At 40.1% G+C, this 25766-nt stretch overlaps 1 protein-coding gene across 12 annotated transcripts in view; it reads right to left on the minus strand.

Annotated features, from left to right (window-relative positions):
- The window catches only part of Dennd1a (DENN domain containing 1A), a 552823-nt gene that overhangs the window by 248967 nt on the left and 278090 nt on the right, over positions 1-25766 (minus strand). For all 12 annotated transcript variants that reach the window (XM_050124870.1, XM_050124871.1, XM_050124877.1 and 9 more), the window contains 3 exons: positions 21931-22011; positions 18806-18859; positions 8441-8551 (listed from right to left, as the gene is read on the minus strand). In XM_050124870.1, coding sequence (XP_049980827.1) covers positions 8441-8551; positions 18806-18859; positions 21931-22011 — 246 coding nt within the window. The remainder of the gene's footprint in view (positions 1-8440; positions 8552-18805; positions 18860-21930; positions 22012-25766) is intronic.

A 25766-nucleotide genomic window follows, 5' to 3' on the forward strand; every position in this document is an offset into this window, starting at 1 on the left:
GGGGGAGGGAAATGGGAGGCGGTGGCGGGGAAGAGTCAGAAATCTTTAATAAATAAATAAAAATTAAAAACAAAGAAATTCCTAAGTGCATGGCCTAATCTCACAGCACACCAAAGAGAACATACTTGCCACCTTCAAAACTATCAAACGAAATTATAAATCCGTGTCCTACTAACAGTACATAGTGCTTCATTGTTGCTTCCTTAATGAATGCCTTTGAGACATCTGCCAAAGTGGGCCCCATTTAGAGACTTTTCTAACATATTAAGAGGGAAGTGATTTTAATATTGCCCATTTGTGTTTTTTGGGTGGAGGTATGATTTATGAGCCATAAGAAATTATCTCTTACTGCTAAATCCTAAAGAATACCCAGGGGTAGGAGACAGCTTAGCGAGTAAACAGCTTACCATATAAGTGTGAGTTTTTGAACTTAGATCCCTAGAACACATAAAAAGCTAGTGTGCAGCAGTACATGTTTGTAACCCTAGAGTTGGGAGCTGGAGACAGGAGGATCCTGGGAGCTCACTGGCCAGCCAACCTAGTATAAACAACAAGCTTCATGTTCAGGGATAAGCTGGCTCTAAATAAATAAATAATATTAATAATTTAGAAGTGACTGAGGAAAGGCAACCCAAAGTCAGCCTCTGGTCTCCACACTAGTCTGTACAGGTAAGGACATCTGTACACACTCATACTTCCCACAAGACTATACAAATTTATTTTGCAAATTGCCCCTATTGCTCAAATAATAAAAATTTTAGGACTATGTTTTTAATGAAATGGATAAAAAGAAAATTCACGCCTCAAGATCTACTATCATCTATGAACCCTAAATTACATGGTGTACTGCCTTGGCCCCCACAATGTTATGAGAAGCTGGATAGATTATGCTTAGTGACACACTTCTCTAGATTGTCTAAGGTCACACCCAAAGCTCTTTCAATGAGAAGATCTCTAAGAACTTCTGCGCGCTAGTCTGTACTCATGACTGTCTTCTAGACAAACACAGTCTCTTCTATGTAGTTCTAAGTGGAGATGAGCCAGTGGTGCACAACCACTACAAACAACCTAGTACACCTACAAATCACTATTGTTTCTGCAGAAGAATAATGTGTTCCATGACTTCAAATCTGTCTGCATATCAATCAATGGGGAAATCTGAAAAAAAAAAGGGGGAAAGGAAAAAAGAAAAACCTTGGGTTCTGTACTAGAGTTTTTGAACCAAAGTGATTGGAGATGCTGTGAACCTGCTGCACTTTTAGCATGTTTTCTGGGTGTTTTTAACAGCATTTGGGGATTGATACCAATCTGGATGCTCTCTCTGGTCTAAAGCAGGTGTTCAGTGTTTGTTCAAACTACAGAGGAAGCAGGAGAGAAGGATGAAAATCAGCGTGGAGACGGACTGGCTGAAGTTGTATCAGAAGACCACAGACTCTACTGCTAATGCACTGTATTGTATTACAGTCTCCTCAACAACACAAGGTTATTCTTGCTCCAGTTACAGTTCAATATGAACAGGAGAAAACCAACTTACACATAATTAAATGAGTACAGTTCAAAAAGCAGTTAATTATATTTATATTGAAAACCCACATAAAGAAAACAGCAATCTTTTCTCCTACTTCCTATTAGTGGAGGTTTCTTTCATTTAACAGTTTTTCATACTCTCTGAGCCACAATAAAATTCTATGTAATGGAGATTAGAGAGGCCATGCCACTTGTGAGTCTGGCCGCCGAGTCCGTATTCATGCAGCTACACTACATTTTGTTAAGGAGTTTCCTCTTTACCAAGGGGCTAATTTGCTTCTCACTCTTCTTAGGTTGTCAGTGTGACTAGGTTAGTCTCAACCCCACCCTGTCTCTTACAACATATGAACAGACAAAATGCTTGATTTATTTTATTTTTTAAATAGAACACTAAATTTAGTCTTAGACTTTACTGTTTGGGAAGTTTCCAGTTACAAGGTCTTGGTTTCCCTTGAGCACAGTTTGAAACAAAATAATGCTGTTTGTTCCTACGGCTGGAACATGCAGACTAGAGTGTGCAGACACAGAGGCCCTGGCTCTGGTCCAGTGCTTCAAACCTCCTTAAACTTCCATTTCTTTGCCTCAAGGGCTACAGAAAAGCAAACAGGATTAGTTTGTTCTAATGCAGAAGAATTAGGAAAGCTCTGCATATGCTGGTAAGACATCTGGCCACTGCCTGGGTTGACATGGACATAGCAAGGTGGAATTCCTCCAAAAAGAAGAGAAATTAACGCAAATTTGAAAACCTGCCTCAGTTACAAACTGTCCTTTCTCAGGTCACCAGAGCAGATGGTGTGCTCAGACAATGGAGTGCTATCTCCTTGCATGAGAGAGCATGATGGGACAAGTGAGGTTGGGAAAAGATCCAGGACTTCTCCTGAACACTGAAATATCTACAAAGGCCAGGCTGGGGTGCTGGTGAGAAGACACAATTATCAGCTACCACTTGTCCAGGGTACACAAGCTCTACTCTAGTCCTGTATTCTCTGGGAAAAATGTGTGATGTCTAGCTGGGAAGAAACTGAGAAATAATGCTATGTTAGCCTTTTCTTTCTCTAAATGAGGTACCACCAGAAAAGTATTAATTGTTCTCATAGTTCTGGGAGTGATACAAATAATTATATGTGAAAACATATGGCTCTGCCCCCATCCTTCTTAAGCATTTGTTTAGCCCACCATCTAGATATGCTAAATAAATTCATTAGTAAAGTAAACATGCTTTGTCATCAGTTAACTGTAGAGTTGGGGTTTTAAAATTTCTAGCATCCTTAATTTAGAAAGGAGACAGTCAGGGTTGAGAGATAGAAAGGTGGAAAGAAGTGTAACCCATGACCCCTGAAGCCACTGTGCTGGCTCAGGATCCTACAGGGCTTTGCTCAAGGTAGTTGGGAATACTGGACAGAGATGGAGTCTAACAGTGGTAGAGTCAGGGTTTGTGGCTGAGAGAGGGAGGTGTGCACTCCTGGTGCCATGAAATCTGAAGTGAATTTGCTCAGCTGTGTGCATGTGGGGGCAACACCAGGCACGGCACTCAGATCCATGGTCAGTGGAATCATGCTAATAATGTTTCTTGGTGTATACATGTTATGAGAAACTCATGACAAGTGGAGAGTTACCAAGGAGCAATATGAGGTAGCCAGAAAGGGCCTAGAACAAGAAGAAGAGGATTTTAATACCATATCTTCAGCTCATTTTTAGACAGGACATGTCAACTTTTTGATTGCCAATATTTTCATTTGCAAAAGGAGAATAAAACTAAGTAGTTCTCATTAGTTTGTTACAAAAACTGAGAATATGATAGTCATGGATACCACAGACACACACACATGCAAATACGCCTGTAGATTTGTGAGCATGCACAAGACTGTTTACACAGTATATAGCTCAGAAAGGAAGTGCTAGAAAACCAAGGGTCTGCCTTATGAAGAACTGAGCATGGGTCTACATGAAGGTGTTATAGACATTTATTCTGCAGATGCCACCTGTGTCCTATTCAGGTACCCTGGAGCTATAGAAGAAACTCTAATTACTATGTAGTCTGGCCTTATTCTTCATTCAAATCAGCATCACCAGCTCAACCAGTCACCTCATCCACCAGTTCTTATTATTTTATCTTTTTACAAACAGTGTTTCCTGATTTTCTTAGTGGGGTGGATACTCTAACATCTTTTCTCTGGTTCTAGTGATAGCTCCTACACAGGGTTATAATGTGTAACAGTCCCAATCAACATAACCTGGTGACAAAGATAAGAATTTTGAAGGGACTGAGATTCTCTTGTGTGTATCATCTCTGGCTGTTTCTTCCTTCCCAGAAGATTCCTTCTACATACAGCATCATGATCTATTTTGTGGCTCTTTCTCATGTCTGACTAATGTACTGACTTTAGGCAAGTTTTTTCACCTTCCCAAATGGACAGACGCTCTGTAAAATGGGAATAATTCTAAATACTTGGAATGATGGTAGTATTTTAAGGTCTTATTTCTAAAACATTCCTATCTTTGATATATTAGCTATCCACAATTATTTCCAAAAACCAATGAGTTAAACTTGGATGTGAAAATGTGGAAGAAAAATGGCATCTTTGTGTTCCAAGAAATCAGAGTACAAGATTTAGCAAAGCTTTCCCTATTTATCATTTATAAAGGAAAACAATCAATAAACATTAACTGAGCAAAGAGAACAAAAACTTACATTTATCTTATACAGAATATCACAATATTATTGACCAGGACAACCTGGAATACATATGTATTATCTAAAATAAGTAGTGTGGAGGTTTGTCTACAACACACAGTCTGTTTTACAGATGTATTCTGGAATGCTCCATAACCTTTATCTTTCAGGTCCTCAATAGTTCTGAGAAGCATTAAGCTATATCTTATCAGGCAAAATAGAGAATGTGGTTTGTTGGAGTATTACAGATACATCAGGTTCTTCCAAGAGGATCCTCAGAACACCTCAGGTGGAAACAGTCTTCACAGCTGTCTGATCTCTGAGTTAAGTAAAAGCTATGCTGGAGGGAGTCAGAGGTAATGATGGCAAGACCCTCAAATTCTGAATCTGGAAAGACAAAGGGTTGAACCCATTCCTGCCTGCTCAGTTCCTTCGACCCCAGAGACACCCCATAAAGCAGATGAGGATGCTGGTACTACTGAGTGCCTTCTGGCTGGGAGCAGAACACCATCTTCTAGAAAGAGGGGAGTCAATCACAGAGCTCTGTCAACAAACAAAACCCCACAATCACCACCCCCAACAGTCAAAATAATGCATGCTTGGAACATTAGCAATAGTCCACTTCATGTTTGTCCTTACCTTTAATTAAACCACACAGAATTAACATTCCTGTTTCTAAATAATCACTTCTTGGTTTTGATTTGAAACTGATCTCTCATTAAAATATTTAGTTATTTATCAGAAACATGTACACATACTACATGCCAGACCATGTTCTAAGAGTTTTGCAAGTATTTCAATTTTACTAACATGAGGTCATTAGTGGCTCAAACAAAAGCTATTTCAGTAAAATGGCAAGGAGAAAATGGGAGCAGAGGGTCTAGACAGAAAATGGGAATTTTGTTCGAAAGGGGAGAATACAAAAAGGGGTAAAGGAAGGAATATAAATGGGATGAAGTGGAGGTTCAAAGAAAATTGTTTATCTTTTTAAAAGGTTCCATTTATTTATGTGTGTGTGCATGAAGATGTGCACATGAAGGTTGGAGGACAACTTGCAGTAGTAGGTTCTTTCCTTCACTATCATGTGGGTCTCAGAGATTGAACTCAGTTCATTACACTTGGCAGCAAATAGCTTTACCTGCTGAGCCCTCTCCCTGGGCCATGCTTTGTTTTTATGATTTAGGAGTCACTATATCATGTTGGTATGCACTTTAGAAAGGGCCAGCAGAGGAGGAGAAACAAAAGACTGGGTGGAGCCTATGCTCTTGCTTCTCTGTGGAACACTTCTTTGAGGTGGCATGGAGACAGCACAACATGGCACTAAGAAGAACCTTCCCAGCCGGGCGGTGGTGGCGCACGCCTTTAATCCCAGCACTTGGAAGGCAGAGGCAGGCGGATCTCTGTGAGTTCGAGACCAGTCTGGTCTACAAGAGCTAGTTCCAGGACAGGCTCCAAAACCACAGAGAAACCCTGTCTCGAAAAACCAAAAAAAAAAAAAAAAAAAAAGAAGAAGAAGAACCTTCCCAACAAGGTGTTTCTCAAATTAAAATAAAATTCTGATCCCTCCTCACTCATCTCTACTCTCTCCTCAGCTCTTCATACTCTTGGGTCCTTCTCAGTAGCCACTGGGCCATACATGTAGTGTATGGTCTGATTTAGGGTCTCCTATACTCATCCAAGAATCAGGAAATCAGGATTTTCTGTTTGATGTTGACTATGGAAATACTTTGTGGAACAAATTCATCTGCACATGCAGTGTGGCAAACAGTTTGTCCACAAGGGAGGGCATAGTACAGACTGTAGACCTCAGGTGTTGAAGGTGTGGCAAGGCAGTTGGACTCTCTTATGGTTTTCATTAGACGGATATAGAACTCTGGGTTAGGAGTTTGAAACTGCTTTATTATCTTCTCACTTCCAGGTTGTAAAACCTTAGGCACCACTGATTTAAGAATCAAATTAACCTTTGTACAGGAACTACTCTGTCTCTATCTCTTGGGCTTGGCATATTCCTTTTTTAGATAAAACTTTTGAAATAGATCCATATAAAAATAAGGACACCGTACATGCAAATGTTAAAGAAAACAACTTAAGACACCAAAAATTGCCACCTAACCCAGGGATCAGTAACATACAGTGATAAGACCCAGTGTGGCCTACTGTTGGAAGTCAGTCTCAGTCATTAGTTTACCTACAGTACTGAGAAAGTCAGAGTCCAACTTCAACGATGGCCACATGGCCTCAACATGGTATCAATTACTGATACTCTGTAGAAGAGACTGTGGACTTTAATCCAGTTGACGACTGAACATGGGATGGGGTGCATCTCATTGATGGAGGGTTTCCTTGGCATGCTGGATTCACTCATATTTAAACTATAATTCATTTGGAATTGCACAAGTAAAATAGACACTGTCTTCTTTTCCTTCCTCAAATGGATAGCTAATACTGAAATGTGTTTAATTGTGATAGACAGCTCAGAGCCTCCTTGGTGACTTACAGAGTTTTGTATACATGTGGGCTTTTTCTGAGTCTCTATTCTGTGCCATTAGCATGCCTACATTCTCAGAATGCAACCACTACCACAGCAGACCGGTGGATATAGCTTTACAGCAAGCTTTACTAAAGCAAGCTATCACAATCCATTCATTTTCTTCAAGTATGTTTTTGGTTCTTTCTTTTGCCTTTTCCATATTCATTTTAGAATCAGTTCGTGATTCTGGGTTTGAAAAGATTCTGTCTCAAAAAAAAAAAGTATATAAAGAGCTTGAGAAAGATCCCAAAGATACTCTCTGGACTCTAAACACAGGTTATGTGAGCACATACACATGTTGACCAAGCTTACATATTGACTATGTGAATAAACATGAGAAAGCAGCTTCAGTAAATTACTACCAGTGACTAGATGATCTAATGTTCGTATTTACTATGAAGTGATTTCAATCTTCTGGAATGTTTACTTGAGAACTTTCATAAGATTAGCCAACCATACTTTATCAGGTGAAAAAAATGCAAATATAAATAAGAAAACCTTACGTTAAACGTATATTAGTAATACAATGCACAAAGGACTCACTCTAACTTATGAGAAACACCTCAGGCTAGGCATAGTGGCCCACACTGGAATCTCAGGCTGAAGTAGGAGCACTGCCAGCCCATAAATTTTAAGCCAGTTTAGGCTTCACAGTGAGCTCAAGACCAGTTTGTATTATAAAGCAACAACTCTTTCTCAAACAGACAAAACCAGGCTTTTGAGAGATGACTCAGTGGGTAAAGCACCTGCCCTGTAAGTGTGAGAATTGAAACTCAGATCTACTGATCTCACTTAAAATAGACAGGTGGGATAGTGGCTTTTCAGTCGTCTTAGTAGGCAGGAAGATGAGACAGGGAATCCCTGATTAAACATCGAGTGCCAGGTTCAACAAACAACATATGAGGTAGAGGAAACTACCTAGCATTAATCTTGGGCCTCTACAAGCATGTAAACACGCATGCATGTATACCCGCATGTACACATTCATTTCTAAACATGTAAACACACACATCACACAATTGTTAAAAATCTCACAAAACAGAACTAATCATCAAAAAACATTTGAGGTAAATGGGAAAATATTAACAAAATACACACAGGAAATAAACTCATGGACAATAGTTACTTCTAACCAAATATATCAAAATTAAAACTTGCCATATCATTTTTACATATTTTTATTGCAGGATTAAAATGTAGCACAAACACACAGATAATACATACAAAGACACAGACAGTTCTAGCAAAAGCTGTAGTGAAAGTGTACACAAATGACAACATTCCCTGTACACAGGCCCAAGCCTTCTGGGGAAACAATCTGGCAGACCCCATCTACTAGAGAATTTATTTATGGACAACCTAAATGACCAACAAGAGAAGGAAACTTTAGTGAACCATGACTACATCACTACAATGGAATACAGTGCCAGTATTTTAAATAAATAACAAAAATAAGCTTATGTGGAGATAGGCACTATGTTCACAATGTACAATCAAGAGAAAAACTATAATTGATCATGAGACTGCAAGAATAAATGAGATGGGTTTTGACACAGTAAAGGGACATGAATGAATGATTAATGACAGTGGTATTACCATATGAGGGGAATGAGGCTGATTCATTTCCCTAAAATTGTCTTTAATCTTGCCGATATAATCTTACAATTAAAATTAGGTGACTGCAAAGCTGTCTCGGACGGTCTACTCACAGTGCTGAGCTTGCTGCAGATGATGAGGATCCTGCGCTCATACAGCATGCTGGCGTACAGATGCAACATGTTGTTCACATCCACAGCCACAAAATATTCTGTTAGATTTCTCTAGGAGAAAGAAGAAAGCAAGGCTTGTGGCTTATTTTGTTTGTTCTCATTACAAAAGTATTTCATAAAAGCAGGAGAAACTGCAAATAATCAGAAGGCATGTGTACTCTTCCCTTGTCCCACTTCTACCTGGGAACCCAAGCTCTCTAATCATGTATGAAATCATGAAATGCAAAGTTCAAAGAGGCCTTGGAGATGAGTACCCTGAGCAACTGCATCCTTGTGTGGTGATTATGGGTTACAACTCGAGGTCATACACAACACTGTGTTTGCTTTTCATGTTGCTCCCAAAGAAGCACAGGAATTCTGCAATCTCAAAAATGAAGAGACTCAGTCTGAGGGAAAATTTCCAAGATCAAATGGTCTAATAAGCAACGAAGATAGGATTCTCCTCTGATCTTTGGACCCTAGGCCCTAGAAATTTTCCGAGATACCATGTCATATAGCCAAGCAAAAAAAAAAAAAAAGCCCAAGCTTCTGGCACAGGTCCTGTGTCAACACAGTAACACAGTAGATTATAGCACAAAAGCAGGGCATTACCTGCCTCATCCTTTCTGCTGGTATCCATAGCATACACTCCCCAAAATGGTTCTGGTAGAATTAAAGCAATTTCAAAAACTTACTCGAAAGGAGGGAAATGTAGATACTGTATTTCACTCAAAAGGGGGGAACCATAAGATAAACAGCAACAAGTTGTGACAATTGCTTTATTTTAACCTGCTTTTGTTTTTCCCCTGTAACCTGGGTTTTATTCTTTTAATTAGCATTATGGATTAGGACTCTTCAGATTTTAGCAGGGAAATGGAGAGCATTTCATTCTATAACCCCTTGTACATCTACCTGACATTATGCTAATTTTTAATGTTACAGATTTTTAATGCTGTTCAATAGAACTCTCAGGAAATGAGAGAGAAGGAAGCTGGTGCCATGAGTGGCAGTTTATCACAATTAAAGATCTACAACACATAATTTGAGTACACCAGTAATTTTATATGCAAAATAGCATAAAGTACTTCTCAACAATATTATGGCTGAAGATAAATAAGAATGAGCACTTATGTCATGATTTATTACTGTTTGACCAGAGTATCAGGCTAACCATCAAAGTTCACAAATAAAGAGCAAGCGGATTGATAGCATTATACACTGCGTCCTCCCCTACACTGTGTCTCCTAGATATCGCTCACTCACTTTACCATGATGAGGCTTTACACATGTCACTTTTCTTAACCTTAAATCTATTCCTTGAACCTTTCTCTATTTAAAGATGGAAAACAAAAGTACAGAAGTGATGTAATGTAGCAAAGGTCACATGATAAGCGGACAACAGAAGATTCAGTCTAAGGTTTAATAATATAGCACTTTTAAGGTAAAAGTTAAAATATTATGTTCAAAAAATATTGAGTGTAAGGAAAACAAGAGAAAATATATATACAAGGAAAGGAAACCCCTATTTATAGAGGAATCCTGATGTGGGAGGTCCTTTTGTCTATGTGTTGCTTTTACTGATTAATGAATAAAGAACTGGCTTGGCCTACAGCATGGGAGGAAGGAGGTGGAATCAGAGAGAAGCCATGGAGCAGCCGGAGACAGACCTGCTAAAACCATGACCTCGTGGTGATATACAGATTAATAGAAATGGGTTAAATTAATATGTAAGAGTTAGCCAATAAGAAGCTAGAGCTAATGGGCTAAGCAGTGATTTAATTAATACAGTTTCTGTGATTATTTCGGGTCTAAGCTAGCCAGGCAGTGGGGAACTAACAAGCAGAGGCACCCTCCTTACAACAGAATCCTTATATGTCAGGCCAAGTGTGCCTTATCTGTGTTCTTTCTATTCCTCCTAATAACCTTTAGGTAGACAGTGCCATGTCTACACGGAGAAACTACAGCTAGGAAAGTCTTAGCTGCTTCTAAAGATCACCCAGTAAGCAGGGAAGAGCCAAGAGCAGTTCTCTTGAATCTGAAGTTTATCTGTTAACTGCCATATCAGCTTGCCTCCTAACAAACTCCATGGAAAAATAAAAATGAGCACTAAAGGCGGATGGATCTGGGCAAGAAGCATTTCTCTGCCCAGTGGACTGAGGAACGCTGAGCTAATGATGTCAGGGTGGGGTTTGTTCCAGAAACAGTGACACTGCAGAGTCCTCACAAATACGAGGCCCTCAGCTGAGCATTTCAGAAAGAGCTTAACTGCTGATAAATTATAGAAATTTTTCTTTTAGAAGAGGATGGAAGTAACAAGAAAATAGAAATGAGGAGCTTAAAGAAGGCCAGAAAGCCCATTAGCACTTTTGACAGATCCAAAGATAACTCTGAAGCCACCAAAACGTGGCCTCAAGAGTCTGCCAAGAAGCTTCACGCTGAGGAGAAATATGTTACACAGCTTGCCGTCCAAATAGGGAGACACAGCATCAGAGACAAATCCTGTGCCTTATTTTGGTGGGAGGAAAACACACACACACACACACACACACACACACACACACACACACACACACACGGATCCTTTTGTGGATGGAGAAGGGTCTGTTCCTGAAATAAGACACCATTTGACTTCAGCAGGCCCCTATTCCCAGTCAAAATCTGAGTGACTCAGGTGCTTGATTCAAAAACCCTACACAGGTATGTTAAAAATATGTAACATTTAGCCAAATTCTTTCTAAACTGTCATGTACTTTTTTTGGTATTTCTCATCCCATCTGTGCTGATCACCAAGATATTTGTGTCTAAACAGAAGCTGTCTTTCTTATCTGCTTCCTCCCCTGCCTCTTTCCTTCTGGGATGCCACCCGCCAGAGTGGGAGGGAGTGCCAACAGCCCCAACCCAGAAACTTCTTGGATGGAAGAGCACCTGCAGGGCAGAGGGGGCCTGGCTTGCTCTTAGTTCCTGCCAAGTTTGGGCTCAGAGAAAGCCCCTTGGAGACAGGGATCTCCCTTTTGTTGTTAAGTGCCCAAAAGCTTGAGTTCCATGGTAAATCTCAACTTCTCAGACTTACCCTACCATTTCCCACCCCCAGGCCTTTATTTCCTTCCAGAATACTCTTCTCTTCTCTAAACATGTTCATTCATTTGACAAGACCCAGCCCTGTGTCTGTGTCACCTCCTCCTGGACTCTACTACTAAACATTACTTTGTGTATCTATGACAATTTGTCCCTATCTAATAGTAACTCAGATTTAAGTGTGTTTTCCTTCTAGGTTGAGTATCATTGAGTGATCCCAACATCTAGCGGTTTGTTGAAAGAATAAATGTGGAGGAAACAAGTGGCTGAAGACTACCTGTCCTTTGGCTCTGGTGTGAGCGGGGAACAAGAGAGTGTTCTAGCAGACAGTGTGGTATATCAGGAAGAAAAAGACGCCTGATAGAAAATCAGGCTGAGTCAGATGAGGTGACCAGCTACTTAATACTGGTGAAGGGCACACAGAAAAGAAAACAGGTTCATATTTGTGTTTCAAAAAGATCTCCTTGAGACTGGAGAGATAGCTCAGCAGTTTAGAACCCTAAATGTTCTTCCAGAGGACCCGGGTTCAATTCCCAGCATTCACATGACAGCTTACAACTGTCTTTAACTCCAGTTCCAGAGGATCTGACACCCCTTTCTAGCCTCTGGACACACACACTCACACCCCCACAAATATACATGCAGGAAAAACAGCTACAAATATTTTTACGTAATTTTTTTTTTTCCGAGACAGGGTTTCTCTGTAGCTTTGAAGCCTGTCCTGGCACTAGCTCTTGTAGACCAGGCTGGCCTTGAACTCACAGAGATCGCCTGCCTCTGCCTTCCAAGTGCTGGGATTAAAGGCGTGCGCCACCACCGCCCAGCTTCATACTCACTGTGATTCATGCCTGAGGTTATGAAGCAGGTAGAGGTCAGAGGTGGGGATGGAATGGGTTGGGCTCAGGAGGCTTAGAAAGAAAGCATCTTAGGTTCAATACCATAGGGAAATGAGATAATCCTCAAACCAAAAAAATCACCTCTAAGCTTGGAGCCTTCAAAGCAGATGCTAGTCTGCTTCAGTCTGTCATTTGATTAATCTTTGAGACTCTCCAGTAGGGTACAGAAATAAAGACTCACTGCACCCCTTCTAGAGGCAGCTTCCTAGGCCAGAGGCTTGGTTCTGCCAATGGGTCTCAGGTCCTAAAATAACTCTTACTCAAATGTTTTACAATATGATTTTTTTCTTTAAAGAGAGACAGGGTCTTGCTTCATTGCCCAAACTGGTCCCAGATCTTGAGCTTCGGGCATCCCCTTGACCAAGAGCTCTGAGTAAGTGAGCTGCTGCATCACCAATCCCTAACTTTTCAATATTAAAAAAAAAAAAAAAAACCTTTAAATCCATAAGTGGATTTTTTTTTTAAATTTTAAAAATTCTTTTTTAAAAAAAGAATTTAAGTTACCTTAGTGGCAACAGATTCTTAAAAGGGAATTACAAATTTTGGGTTCTAAAATAATCTGCCAAGGAAAAAAACCCACCACTCATCTGAGCAGTCAAACGAGAGAAGAAAGAAAGCAGAGTCCCCGAGGTCAGCTTTATCCCTCTGTGTGAAGAGAAAGACCATTAGAATAAACAATTATCTGGCAACTCATAAGAACAATCGCAGTACTCGATAATAGGCCCTCTTGAACCATCTCAACTTTGTTTACTTTTGAAAGTCACAATGACTTCATAAATCTTTTCTATACCATGTGCATCTTTTAGCAGAGTGGAGTCTGGGCAATGTCACATATAACCATCCAGCTAAACACTTTCCTTGCATCGTTAACCACTTGGTATGACACTGACCAGATAAAAAAACGGGTTTGTTTAATATTTTAAATTAAAGCCTATATGATTATCCATTAATCAAAAATAAACTTCAAAACAAAATATCTCTTATGCAGCCAGCTTACAATGTAATCATTACTACACATCTACCCGTGAACTGTGACTTTTTCTTGAATGAAGGTCACCTGTTTAAAATTTATAATGATTTGTGCTCATTTAATTACTGACTGCATAAATTTACTCCTATATGTGTTATCAAGATAGACACAAAAACCCTGATGAGCAATTACATAGTAATATTTTTTATAAAAAGAAAGAAAATATTTTTACAAAGAAACTGGAGAAATAATGAGAATTAACTTTAACAAGGAGATGAAAGTGAAAAGAATTAATTTTCCATGTTTGCTTTTCCTTAACAACTTGTGGACAAATTTGGTGCACAAGCCAGCTGTACGTAGATATTCTTTTCTCTTCCCTCTCTCAGGGCCGGGCGCTTAGTCAGTTCATCCATCCACCAGCCAGTCATTCATATAGTTTTATGTCAAGCATCTATAAGCTCCAAGTACTAATCCTCCATCCTTAAAGGATAGGTGGTATTAACTAGTTATCCATGCAATTAATCATATTGCTTACACTAATGATCTCATTAGGGAGTCGAGGTAGCACTGGAGCTGAGACTGAGAAGCATCTCCGCACTGGGATTAGACTTGTCCAGGTGTGAATTCCAGTTTTGGCTGGATAAGTGAATTTACAACTCTGGGTCTCCTTCTTTTTTAGAGGGGCTGGTGTAAAAGCTTAGGATATAATAAATGGTGCCTGGTCTGAGCCACAGTAGGCATTAAACAAGTACTAGCTCTTTCTTTTTTACATTAATCCTTCTCTGATGTCATTAGAATTAGAATGCTGTTAAGTTCCATATGCCAAAGGCCATGCATCCTTCAGTTGCTTACTTTCCTAAATTTAGATCAGCCCTTCCACGACAAGCACTGAGCCAGCATTCCATTTGCCACACCAATGATAACAGGGATCACCAAGAGCTTTTTGTGGCTCCATGAAAGACATATCTCACAAAAGGGATGACATTAAAGTGTACAACTAAGAATGTCAGCTAACATTCAGAAAAGACAAGCCACCGGGAATCATGTTTCTCAGTTCACAGTCACAGAGACCTCAAAGAGGTCAGAACTAGAATACTCAAGGAAATCAGAACAAGGAGAAAAGGTTCTGGTGGGACTCAGCACTGTCCTTAGAACTTAACATTTAAGACTTCTTTTGCTCTTCACGTTTCTGTTGATTAGATAAGAATGCTGAGGTTTCAAGAAACAGGAACCCAAGGGCCCAAGAGAGTAGGGTTCTGTGTCTGGCTGTCTCTGAAACCCATATTCATTCCATGACAGCAGACTATATCACATTAACAGCACTGTGGTTATTGCTTGTTTCAATCTGCAATGCATCAATTTAGTCATTTTAAATTAATCCTTGAAAAATCAACAAGAGATTAAAATGCAAATTTCAACATGACAAGAGCTCTACAGTGATTCTGTTTTAAACCTACACAAATTGGTCTCACAAAGTTCAGTGTCTCCTGAGAGGAAAAGCTTCCTTGCTATGTTGTGTATTTCAGATATAAAATATTTTTTCTCATGAATATCACAAGTCAACCCCAGGGGGTCAAACCTTAGAACCTGGGTTGCTACATCCCACTGACCTGCAGACTTAGGTTAGCAACCAGAGAGAATGAGCTCTGTGCATGTGAAATGAGGCTCACATCCACCTCTCACAGAGTAGCTGCAGGGATTAAAATGGAATGGTGTGCCTTAAAAGAAACTGGCAGACTACTACTATTATTCTGCTCAGAAACAAACAAGAACAGCCCTCTACTGGTGTGCGAAGGAGGATTTAGGGGACAATGGGTCATACACAGGGAATTAGTTCATTAGTGACAAAACCAGCAGAGAAAAATTGAAATTTCAAAAATGGTGGGACAGGGGAGGTAACAGACAATGTAGCCAGGAACTCAAGGTGGTTTTATGGAAAAGACTGTTTAGACGAACATTTCTAACCTCAGCAGCTGAAATTTAGGCATTATGAAAATGTTCAGCGACTTAAAATCAAGTACTTAAGGAATCCTTTGCCCTTAAAATAAAAAGACGAGTCATATCCAGGTAACCATTTTTTTTTCCTGTTATTATTTAGCATAGAAGAACATGACATGTACCTTGGTATTTTCTCAGAGAGAAACTCCAAGTTTCTCTTTTCTCCCAAACACCTCAAGGGAAAGTTAAGTAAAAGCATTTTCAAAGCTATGAACTTTGAAAAACAGAAGAGAGGTGTCAATGTACTAAACTCTAAAATGATGTTATTAATGAACTGGTTCTCAACCTGGGACCATTTATCACTGAGGGCACATTGGGTAATTCCTGGAGACATTTCTGGCTCTCATGGCTTGGGGAGTGGAGTAAGAAGGAGATTGAGAGCAATCATATGGTGAGTACCACCTGAGGATGCTTTTTAAAAGAATCCAAGAATGCATAAGACAGACAACAAAAGATCACCTGATCCAAGGTGACATGAGAGTTGGTGGAGGATGAAAGGGAAAGCGGGACACTAAGGTTGAGATGGGTGGGTGGACATGGCAAAAAGCGCCAAACCCAGCTTACGCACAGAGCCTCAGGAAAGCTCAGGAAGTGGAGATAATCAGCCGCCAAAGGTTAGGAAAGGACACAAATGAAAAGGAAGTGATTCATTCCCAAGATTCTTTTCTCAAGCCCCCAGCTCCTCAGCGGGCTTCTTGAACCTGTCCATCTAGAACCAGTAGGGCCTGGGGATACCAGTTACAGTTGAGGATGGTCAAAAGGCACTAGCTGCTCAGGAAACTGATCTGGGAGGGTTGCTGGTATCCACTGGGAGATCAAGAAGAGGATGAAAAAGAATTAGAATTAATTTTTAAATCTGGGAATAAAAGTCTCACAGATAAGGCTTTTTTTTTTTAAAAGGAGAACAATGAGATGGCCAAGGGAGGAAACGTGGAAGAATGGAAAGGTTGTTGAAGAAAGTAGATAGAGGTCAATCTAAAAGAGAAATGTGGGAAACATGAGAGAAAATGAACATCAGTGGATAGGAGGTTTAATCCTATCTGCCACAGAAAAGAGAAATAAAGATTAAAAAACAATAATGTGAGAATACTTGTAAGCTGTAAGGATGTGAGTTTCCAAAGCAGATGAGACGGTCAGTGACAGGGGCAATGGGGGAAAACAGTCCCCATTAAGTATGTCATCGTTCAATTTCAGGACATTAGAAGCCAACAGATCATAAAAAATAACAGGGATCAAAATGACCAAACCTCCTAAGCTACAAGAGTAAAAAGTAGCCAGTGAATATACCTTCACATTTCTGGAAGGAGAGTGATCTGAAAACCAGAATTCCCCATTCAAGCTATTCAATCACGCAAGTTCAAAACTGTGGCCTCCAACAACAAACATACTCTCAGGACACTGTTGGAGAATGCTTTCACAGAATGAGGACTAAAACCAAGAAAGAGGAAGATGAGCCGGGAGATGGTGGCGCACGCCTTTAATCACAGCACTAGGGAGGCAGAGGCAGGCGGATCACTGTGAGTTCGAGACCAGCCTGGTCTACAGAGCTAGTTCCAGGACAGGCTCCAAAGCCACAGAGAAACCCTGTCTCGAAAAACCAAAAAATAAAAAAATAAAAAAAAATAAAAAGATGTACAAGAGAAGAAAGGAACCACAATCTAACCACTAAACATAGAAGAAAAATGGGAGAGAAACGGATGAATGAGAGCCTGGGTTTCTGGGAACATGCTAATAAAGCAAATGAATTACTGATGTATGTATAGAGGAGAGAGTAGAGATGGCAATGTGTTTATCTTCCCAAGTTGTTCTCTAGCCATATTATATTTATCTTAACCAGTCACACTTTGCTAAAACAATTTTTTATTTCACTTTCCAAATTTATTAGAGATATCTATGCATCTTTTAAAGTTTTTAACATACACTTTGATTAATATAATTATATCACTTTTCTTCTTTCCTTTCCTCCCCCAGCTGCTCCCTCCAATTTATCTTTCCAAGTTCTTAAGAAGTCTTGTTTTGCAATATTATCTTAACAATAAATTAAATTTTTTTTCTAGTTTTGATTTATTTGTTTTTACTCTTTTCTATTTTTTGATGTTCTACAGTGCTTTAGAGAAAACCTAGGTCCTTGCACACATTGACCAAGTGTTGTGCACTGATCTATATGCTTCGCACTTTAATTTCTCAAATTCAAACTCAACTTCATTGTTGTTCTTACAAAAGTATTCAAGGCTATGAATTTTCCTCTTTGGAGTATGTTTGGTGGCGTAATTTTAAATGGGAAGAAATTTTGCCACCTGCTACCATACTGGTAAACTTTAAAGGCTTTATGTTAAATGGAAGAAGCCAGACACAAAGGGACAAACAGTACATTGAGGTGGTGGCACACACCTTTCATCCCAGTACTTGGGAGGAAGAGGCAGGTGTATCACTGAATTTAGAGCCAGACTAGTTTACAGAGTGAGTTCTAGGACAGCCAGAGTTACAAAGAGAAACCCTGTCTCAAAAGATAGTAAAAAATTCCTCTGATACATGGTACTTGAAAGTAGGCAGAAATCATAGTTAGAATAATGGTTTCCATGCACTGATGGTTATTGGTTGCTGCCAGAGCTACAATTTTGAAAGATGAAAAAAATTCTGGACACAACAGAATGGGAATGTACTCAACTTTATCCTCTGAATTGGATAAAATTTCATGCTATTATATTTTACCATGTACCTTGCAGGCATCTCTTTAGGCTTTATTATGCATTGTACAATTTATAATCAAGTACAGCATTTTGCAGATGTGACTCGAGACAGAATGGTCACTCAGGGTGCAAACAAGAACCTATGCATCTGTCACTTTAGCTCGCTGCTTCTCAGCCCTTAGAAGGTGAGGATGCACATCCCATTTCACTTATTATGAAGTGAAGAGCTTTCTGAGAGGTGAACATAGAAGTGTGTGTACTTATATACACCTGCCCTAATAATCATTCACATGGAACATCTCATCTTATGATGAGAGAAAGAAGAATCTGAGTCTCCCTTGTGAAAGAACACCTATGTGCCCTCCAATGGAGTATTATGCGGTGGATAACAATGATTTCTTAACTATGAAAATCTAAGATGTTCTTCTAATATGTGATTTTAGTTATGTGAAAATGTCCTAAAAAGACTGGAATGAATAAATATCAACCATAAGGGATGACCTGTGAGAAATATGAAGAATACCTTTTCTTGTGTCTGTACTCTATATTTTCAAGTTACTTTTGCTATTTATAATCCATTGTTCTTTTTATTTTTCTTTTAGTAATCTACTGTAAATAGCATTGAAAACATACCCTATTGTTTTAAAAACACAAGCAGTAAACAAACAAATGTAATGTTCCCGTTCCAAGTACTCACATTCTCAGGTATGCTGGGAAGCTCTCTGGTATCAGGCACAGTGAAATAAGAATGCTGGAAAAGAAAAAAACACAAGCTGCATATTCTTTCAAGATGAGCTAACTTGCACTTGATTTAACTCCAAATTTAGGTAAATGTTCTAAAGCATCTTCCTTACTCAGATGAGGAAGCTGTGTTTTCTTATAGTAAATATCCACATTATAGCTGCTTAGGCTAATGTTGGATCAATGCATTGATTCATCAGCATTAAAGATCAAATGTCTTTAGGGGACATGAATGAAAAACTCCAAGAAGCTAAAGTCTAAATTCCCATGTGATATTTGCAGATTTCTAAACACAAAGAAGTGGCCAGTTTTGAAATGTATTGTTCAATGGGGTAGTGGACTCTCAGAAACCGTATAACAGTAGATTCACTCACTAAATGATAGAATGTCCCCACCAATTCTGTAATTCCATTTTAGCATCTGAGGTCTCATCAATCTATACTGTAGTCAAAATCTGCTCATATGATGCTCAGGACAGTCCCAGCCAAAGGCTACTCCATCTGAAATGGATACATATGGCTGCCAATGGAGGATGAGCTCCTGACTTACAGTGTGATTGTCATGGAAGAGAGTTGGAGCCTGGGTGAGAAAGACTTCAAAGACATATAATGAGGCATTTCCATGTTTATAAGAAGCCTGTATCTCCAATTAAATGAAAACTGGCTGAACTAATGCTACCTCCTCTGCTGCTTCTAAATGCCTGAAAGATAATGGTAAGTGGTACTGGAAGGATGGATAGTTAAAGATGGACTGTGAAAGGCCAGGGAAGCTCAAGTGCAGAGAGATTCAGCTCACCCATGGCCTAAGCTCAAATCTGGACTTCTCCCCCAACCCCTTGCTCCTGGGTAATGGGAGAGTAAGTAGATTTCTAGAGAAATGAATTGAATAGTCTTTCTAAAATAAAGGGTCCCGGAGACAAGCTGTACTACTAATGATGGCAACAATGAGCTGCCTGTCTGACACTCTAAGAACATCATACATGAGGGCATTCAGCACACAACAAATGGTACCTTACTATTTTATTTATTTGAACCCAGGATTTCACTAAGTAGCTCCAGTTGGTCTGAAACAGACTAAACTGGTTTTGGCCTTGTACTGATCCTCCTGCCTCTTCCAGAATGTTGGGAATATAGGCATGCACTACCACACCCAGATTAACAAATGGATTTTAATACACAATTATTATTGTTCAAACTGCTAGTTTATATTTCTGTTTTTCTCAGTTACCTACACCACCAGCTACATAGGCACATTCTCTTGCACAAAGTGGTTAAATAAACAAAGCCCAGGCTTGGCATTACACCAATATTTTAGGATTTATATTACAAATGAGATGCTAGTCCTTCAAATAAAAATGCATTTTGGGAAGAAGACTGTCTAGTGAAGAGGGGGAATCACCCTTTACAGATGCAATGGATTGTAAAGAGTGAGCCGGCAGAGCTCTAAACCAACTAGTCCCCAGGCTGTCCTTGGAGATTCTGTCTTGCTCCATTGCCCATGAAATGCTGGGGACCAGGAGAGGTCAGAAACATTCCTAGAATCCACTGGAATGAAACAGCTGCACACCCAAAAGTTCCTCCTACCCCTGAGCTGGCTTGTCCTTGAGGCCTGACAGTACGCTGGCAGCCCTTTGGGGAAGGAGTGGCCCTTCCTCCGGCAGCTGTGACCTAGCCAGGCTGCTCCACAGCTACCTGTCGGATGTCATTACAGGCCAAAGCAGTGAGATCAAGCTGTTTAGGAAAAAAGATTGAGACAAAGGCAGGGTTGCCCTGCTCAGTGATGACTGGGTCTAAAGCATACTTGTTCATGTTTTCTGGCAGTCCCTACTCCCCATGAGCAAACCCTCCATAAGTAAATTTTTTTCTTCTTTCCTGCTTCCCACCTCCTTCCCTGCCTCTGTCCCTTCCTACTTTCAGCTCAGCATTGTAAAAGCTAGGCTGTCATTTCTAAATCACGTGACTTTGCATGGACACTTTCCCTCTCTAAACTCTACAGAATGAGAATGTTAACACCTATACTGGGACAATTTTGAACACTAGAGGTGTATATTTTGTATAAATTAGTAACATAAAATAGATTTGTTATTGTAAACATTATTGGTAATACTGTGGTTTTTGATACCATTCTGGTAAAACTCACTAGTCTGCCTTATGGAATCTGAAACCTCCGTGATCCCTGAAACCAGCACTGTGTCTCTTTCTTGAGAAGCTGGAAGAGGACACTATCTAATCCGCCAGGTCTACGGGATAGGGAGACAGGTCTGCATGACAGTGGATGCCTGAAAAGGGTGTCTACCATAGATTTCTGATAAAGGCAACGATGGTTTCCATCTAAGAGATCAAATAATTTAGTAACTGAACTATAGAAATAACTCCTATACAATCTTTCTGACAAATAAGGAATCTGAGTCTGTATAGTTAGAGGTATTGGTTAAAATCACTTCAAGCACTAGCAAAATACACAACTAGAACAGAAATTTCCCATCAGCTGACTGAGAGGAATTTCTACCTTGGCACACTACACAATGTACAGGATGCATCTCAAAGCACTCAAATAAATAATGACTGCTGTAGGCCAGAAATGATGCTGAGAACCCTCACACTGTCTTCAAAGGACAGGCACTGGATACCAGCTTACTCCAGCAGGATGGCACTAAGTCTCCAAGAGCATGCCAGAGGATTAGGGACAAAGAGAAGACCTAATTCAGCTTGTGAGGTCAGGGGAGGATTTTTCAGGAAGCAGAATCAGAATTGGTTTTGAAGGATTTTCACGAGTTAACAGGCATAAGGAGGGAGGTAGTATTTGAACACTAAGGTCCAGAATGGGCTTTAACTGTGACAGAGAGAACACAGGTGACGATGAGGCTAGCAGCTCCAGCCATCATATTCATTGCATCTGTGACTAAGAATATGAGTGGTCATTTGAGAAGCATCTATTCTTCAGTGAATCTCAGAGAGAAAAAGAATCCCACATCCCAGACGGCCTTGAACCTGGGCTTAGGCTACAAGTGTGACTCTGGCCTCCTCTTAAGGTTCATACAAACATCCTTTCTTGGGGTGGCCACCATCCTGTCCCACTTACCACATTGAGATGAACAGACACTCCGGGGTCAGGGATGGGAAGTCGGTGCAGAGTTTCAAGAAGTTCATTCCACTGACTTTCCTGAAAGAAAGGAAAGGCCCAAGTAACAAAAGCTGGGACCTGTAGTAAGGTATTGGTGCACAGAGAGACAGGTGAGAGACGCTGGTCCCAAGACAGAAATAGGTTTGATATTCAAGTTGAGCTGGATAAAAGACATTGCTTATGGCTCCAACGCAAGAGCCAAACAGATCCTCCCACATCAAGTTTGACATTTTCTATTCAGTCAGACACCTACCATGACCACCTTTTATGGATCATATACCATAAGCTTTCAGCATATCTATCCTTTCAACTCCATAGCAACAACTTCTAAAAGAAAACAATCTGAACTTCCAGGGCGGAGGTGGTTGGAAGAAATAACAATGACACTGTGAGTCTTGTCTTCATCATCATTACCCTCAATTAATTTTATTGAGTATTCACTGGGTATATGTAGCAGCCTCCAATTACAGAAAGTTAGAAATGAAACAAGTTCACCAGCATGTGATACAGGACAACAGTCGTGCATTTTAATTAGGGAAAGTGAGCAGCTGAATAGCTTACAAAGCAGCACAAATTATTCGACTCAAAACAGATTTGCCTTTAAGATGCTCAAAACAACAGCACTCAAAAAGATTCAAAAGCCACTTCTTTCTTGTGGAACTCTGTGTGCTAATAAAAGAAAGTTAAGTTTACATAGTTAGCCATGCCCTAACTACTGAATCCTTCTAGTCACCCACTTAGGAAGTGTGAAGCACTAGTCTCGTATTGGACAGTAGGCTGCACAGTCCAGGAGGGAGGTAGGATTGCTGTGTCCAGGTCCTCAGCCTTCTCTGCTTCTGGCAGGGGGCCTGATATGAAAGGGATGAACTTAGTTTTCAAGTTTGATTCAGTATGTGCTCTGATAGTCAAGTTTCTCAGAGGACATACAAGCTTAAGCGTGTGTGCATAGGGTTGGTTTTATTCGGAAGCAGTTTCATACCTACAGAACAATTTTAGAAAGGGATGAAGGCTCTTTCATTTCCTCAATTGTTTGAGAATGAGTTGTTGGCATTATACTTCATATACTTCATCATCTACACACACACACACACACACACACACACACACACACACACACACACACACACACTTTCTTCAAACAACCACATTTAATCACCACAACCAGGAAATATGCCTCAGCACTGCCATCAAATCCTGTCCAGTTGTGCTGTGCATGTCCTCATGGCAATCAAATTAGTTTAGAAGCATGAGTGGCTTTCAGCAGGGCTCACTCTTGAGACTCCTTTTGTTGAAAAAACCCCCGTCTTTCCTAAATCTGTAGGACCAAGACCACCCATTTTGCAGAATGCGTCTCAGCTGTCAGATGCTTCCCGATAAATCTCAGCTTATCCTTTATTGAGGATGTGCCTCCTGACTATTTCATCTCAGATCTCTATTGGGCAACCCCTTCAACGGCATTTAAAAAGCATTTTGTAGCATGGCATCTTATGGGAGCATTCCATCCCTCAACTTTTGAATCTAGCTCTTATTTATCTTACTACAAGTGCACAGCCTTTCATTTGCTGTATATTGTCTTGATGCTCCAGACTAAGATAATTGAGAATCTCTTGGCCCTTTACCTTGTGTCTTGAGGACATATCCCTGGTATGTATCTTGGAATCCCATGTGTTTATGCTTGCTGTTCCTTGGGAATGATGATGCCAGGTCTTCAGTGGCCAGAGCCATCAAGTACCACATACACAGGTCACCACATACTTCACATCTCAACTTACTTTTCTCTTCACACACTTAAAGCTTTAGCTTCACAATGATGTCTCCAATTCAGGCCAATACAGAGTCACGTTCCTTCTCTTTGCATACTGTGACTACACTGCATAAGGGTTAAAAAAAAAAAAAAGCCCTGCCCCTCTCTTGGGGCTAGATCTTCCTATTTCATACTCTGGCACCAAGCACCAAGTCACCACTGCTGGTTTCCTTCCTGTTTGGATCTCTGCAGATCTCCACTGAGTTCCCACATCTCACATCATGTCTATCCCCCATCCCTACTCTCCCACATACATACCTTCATCTTTGACTACAACACCCAAGCAGGCTGCTGCCCAGCTCAGGTTTCTTGTCAGTCCTTTCATGCAGGTTCCTGTTCAGGGTCTGACAACACTGGGGCCAGGACCCACACAGAAATCCCCATGTCCCACCTTAGGCTACAACACTTGGTGACTCATTGGTCACATAAATTCCTTCCCAAACAGAAGCTTACCTCACTCAACAATTCCATAACTTCTGGATGAGAGAAGGATGTTTTTAGGGAACAACCATACTGGTTTTGTTTGGGTCTTGTTTTCTATGTTTATATGATGTATGTATGTGTTCTTGTGTTTGCATGTGCACATGGAAGCCTCTGGCCAATGTCAGGTGTCTTCCTAGATTGCCTTCCACTTTACTTTTTAAGTCAATGACTCTCAGTGAATCCAGAACTTATTTATACAGCTAGGATTTATGTCTAATGGGATGCAGGGATCTGCCTATCCCTCCTCCTGAGTGCCTGCTGTCGGGTGCTGTCTGCTATGTGGGTGCTGAAGATCCAAGTTAATGTCTTCATGCTTGTTGACCACGTATACTGTCAACTGAAATCTCCCTTCCTTTCATCCTGTTCTGATCTCATAGTCAACAACTTTTGAACAAGCCAGTTGTAGACAAAGTCCTTACTCTGTGTTATTATAATTCCTTTGGCGACAACAAACTTTGTAGGAATCCTGAGTCAGGAAAAATAGACTCCAGTCAATTAAGTCAAGTGACTTATCTCAGTTTCCCATAACTCACCAGGCTCAGAGGACAAAAATACTGATCCCACAGGGTTATCCTCAGTTTATAGCACTCCTCCTTTCCCAAGTTTTCCTTCACTCGTCCATCTTTCCTTCCTACCTTTCTTCCTTCTTTCTTTTTAATTTCTTTAAGACAGGTCTCATGTAGTACAAGACAGGCTTCAAGCTCACTTCCTGGCAAGTGAACTGCTAGCCACCCGAGTTTCCATTTGTAGTTAAGGATGGTTTTGAATTCAGATCCTCCTCGCTGCCTCTCGAATGCTAGGAATATGGGTATACACATTTTTAGATACATTTTAAAGAGTACTAGGTTGCATTGTTGTTTTAAAAATTAAAAAGCATAAAGGTGGAGTTTAAAAAAAAACATGAATCAGTCTCTAGTTCAGAGGCAATGTGTTAACATACTTTTATTTATTAATGATACCTTTCAAATTGAGTGAAAACCTGAATGCCTGACCAGAGCTACATGTGCATCAGAAATCGATGAACAGATCCCAAAGCAGCCTGCTACCTCATTCATCAAAGACACCAGTTCTTCTATGATAGAGTTCCTAACTTCATGCTTTCTTTCACACTGAGTGTGACGAGTGAGAAGCCATTTCTATGAACCATTCCTGCCATCTGTTGTGACCTCTGGAAAACATTTGTCACCGAGAACAATACACTCAAAGAAAAGATTTACATATTGTATACTCCCCTTACCCCCAACAGCCATTTCCCAAAACATGTTTCAGGGAACCCTGCAAATCAGGATTCTGTTTGTCATAGATTAAAAAAGGGCTTGGGGGTAAAACAAGAAAGAAAACACTTATTCACTAAGGTGCCCCACTGCAGGCCTTCTGAGAGCCTACATTATATGAATCATACGGAGAAAAAAATTAAAGCAAATAAACATACACAGATTTGGAGACCTTTAAGCCTAATAATACAGAACTATACTTTCTTAATAGAACATTTTCAGAATCAGGATAC

Source organism: Alexandromys fortis, unplaced genomic scaffold (assembly GCF_014885135.2).
Source record: "Alexandromys fortis isolate MF-2015 unplaced genomic scaffold, M_Fortis_MF-2015_v1.1 scaffold_228, whole genome shotgun sequence".
Classification (NCBI taxonomy): Eukaryota; Metazoa; Chordata; class Mammalia; order Rodentia; family Cricetidae; genus Alexandromys; species Alexandromys fortis.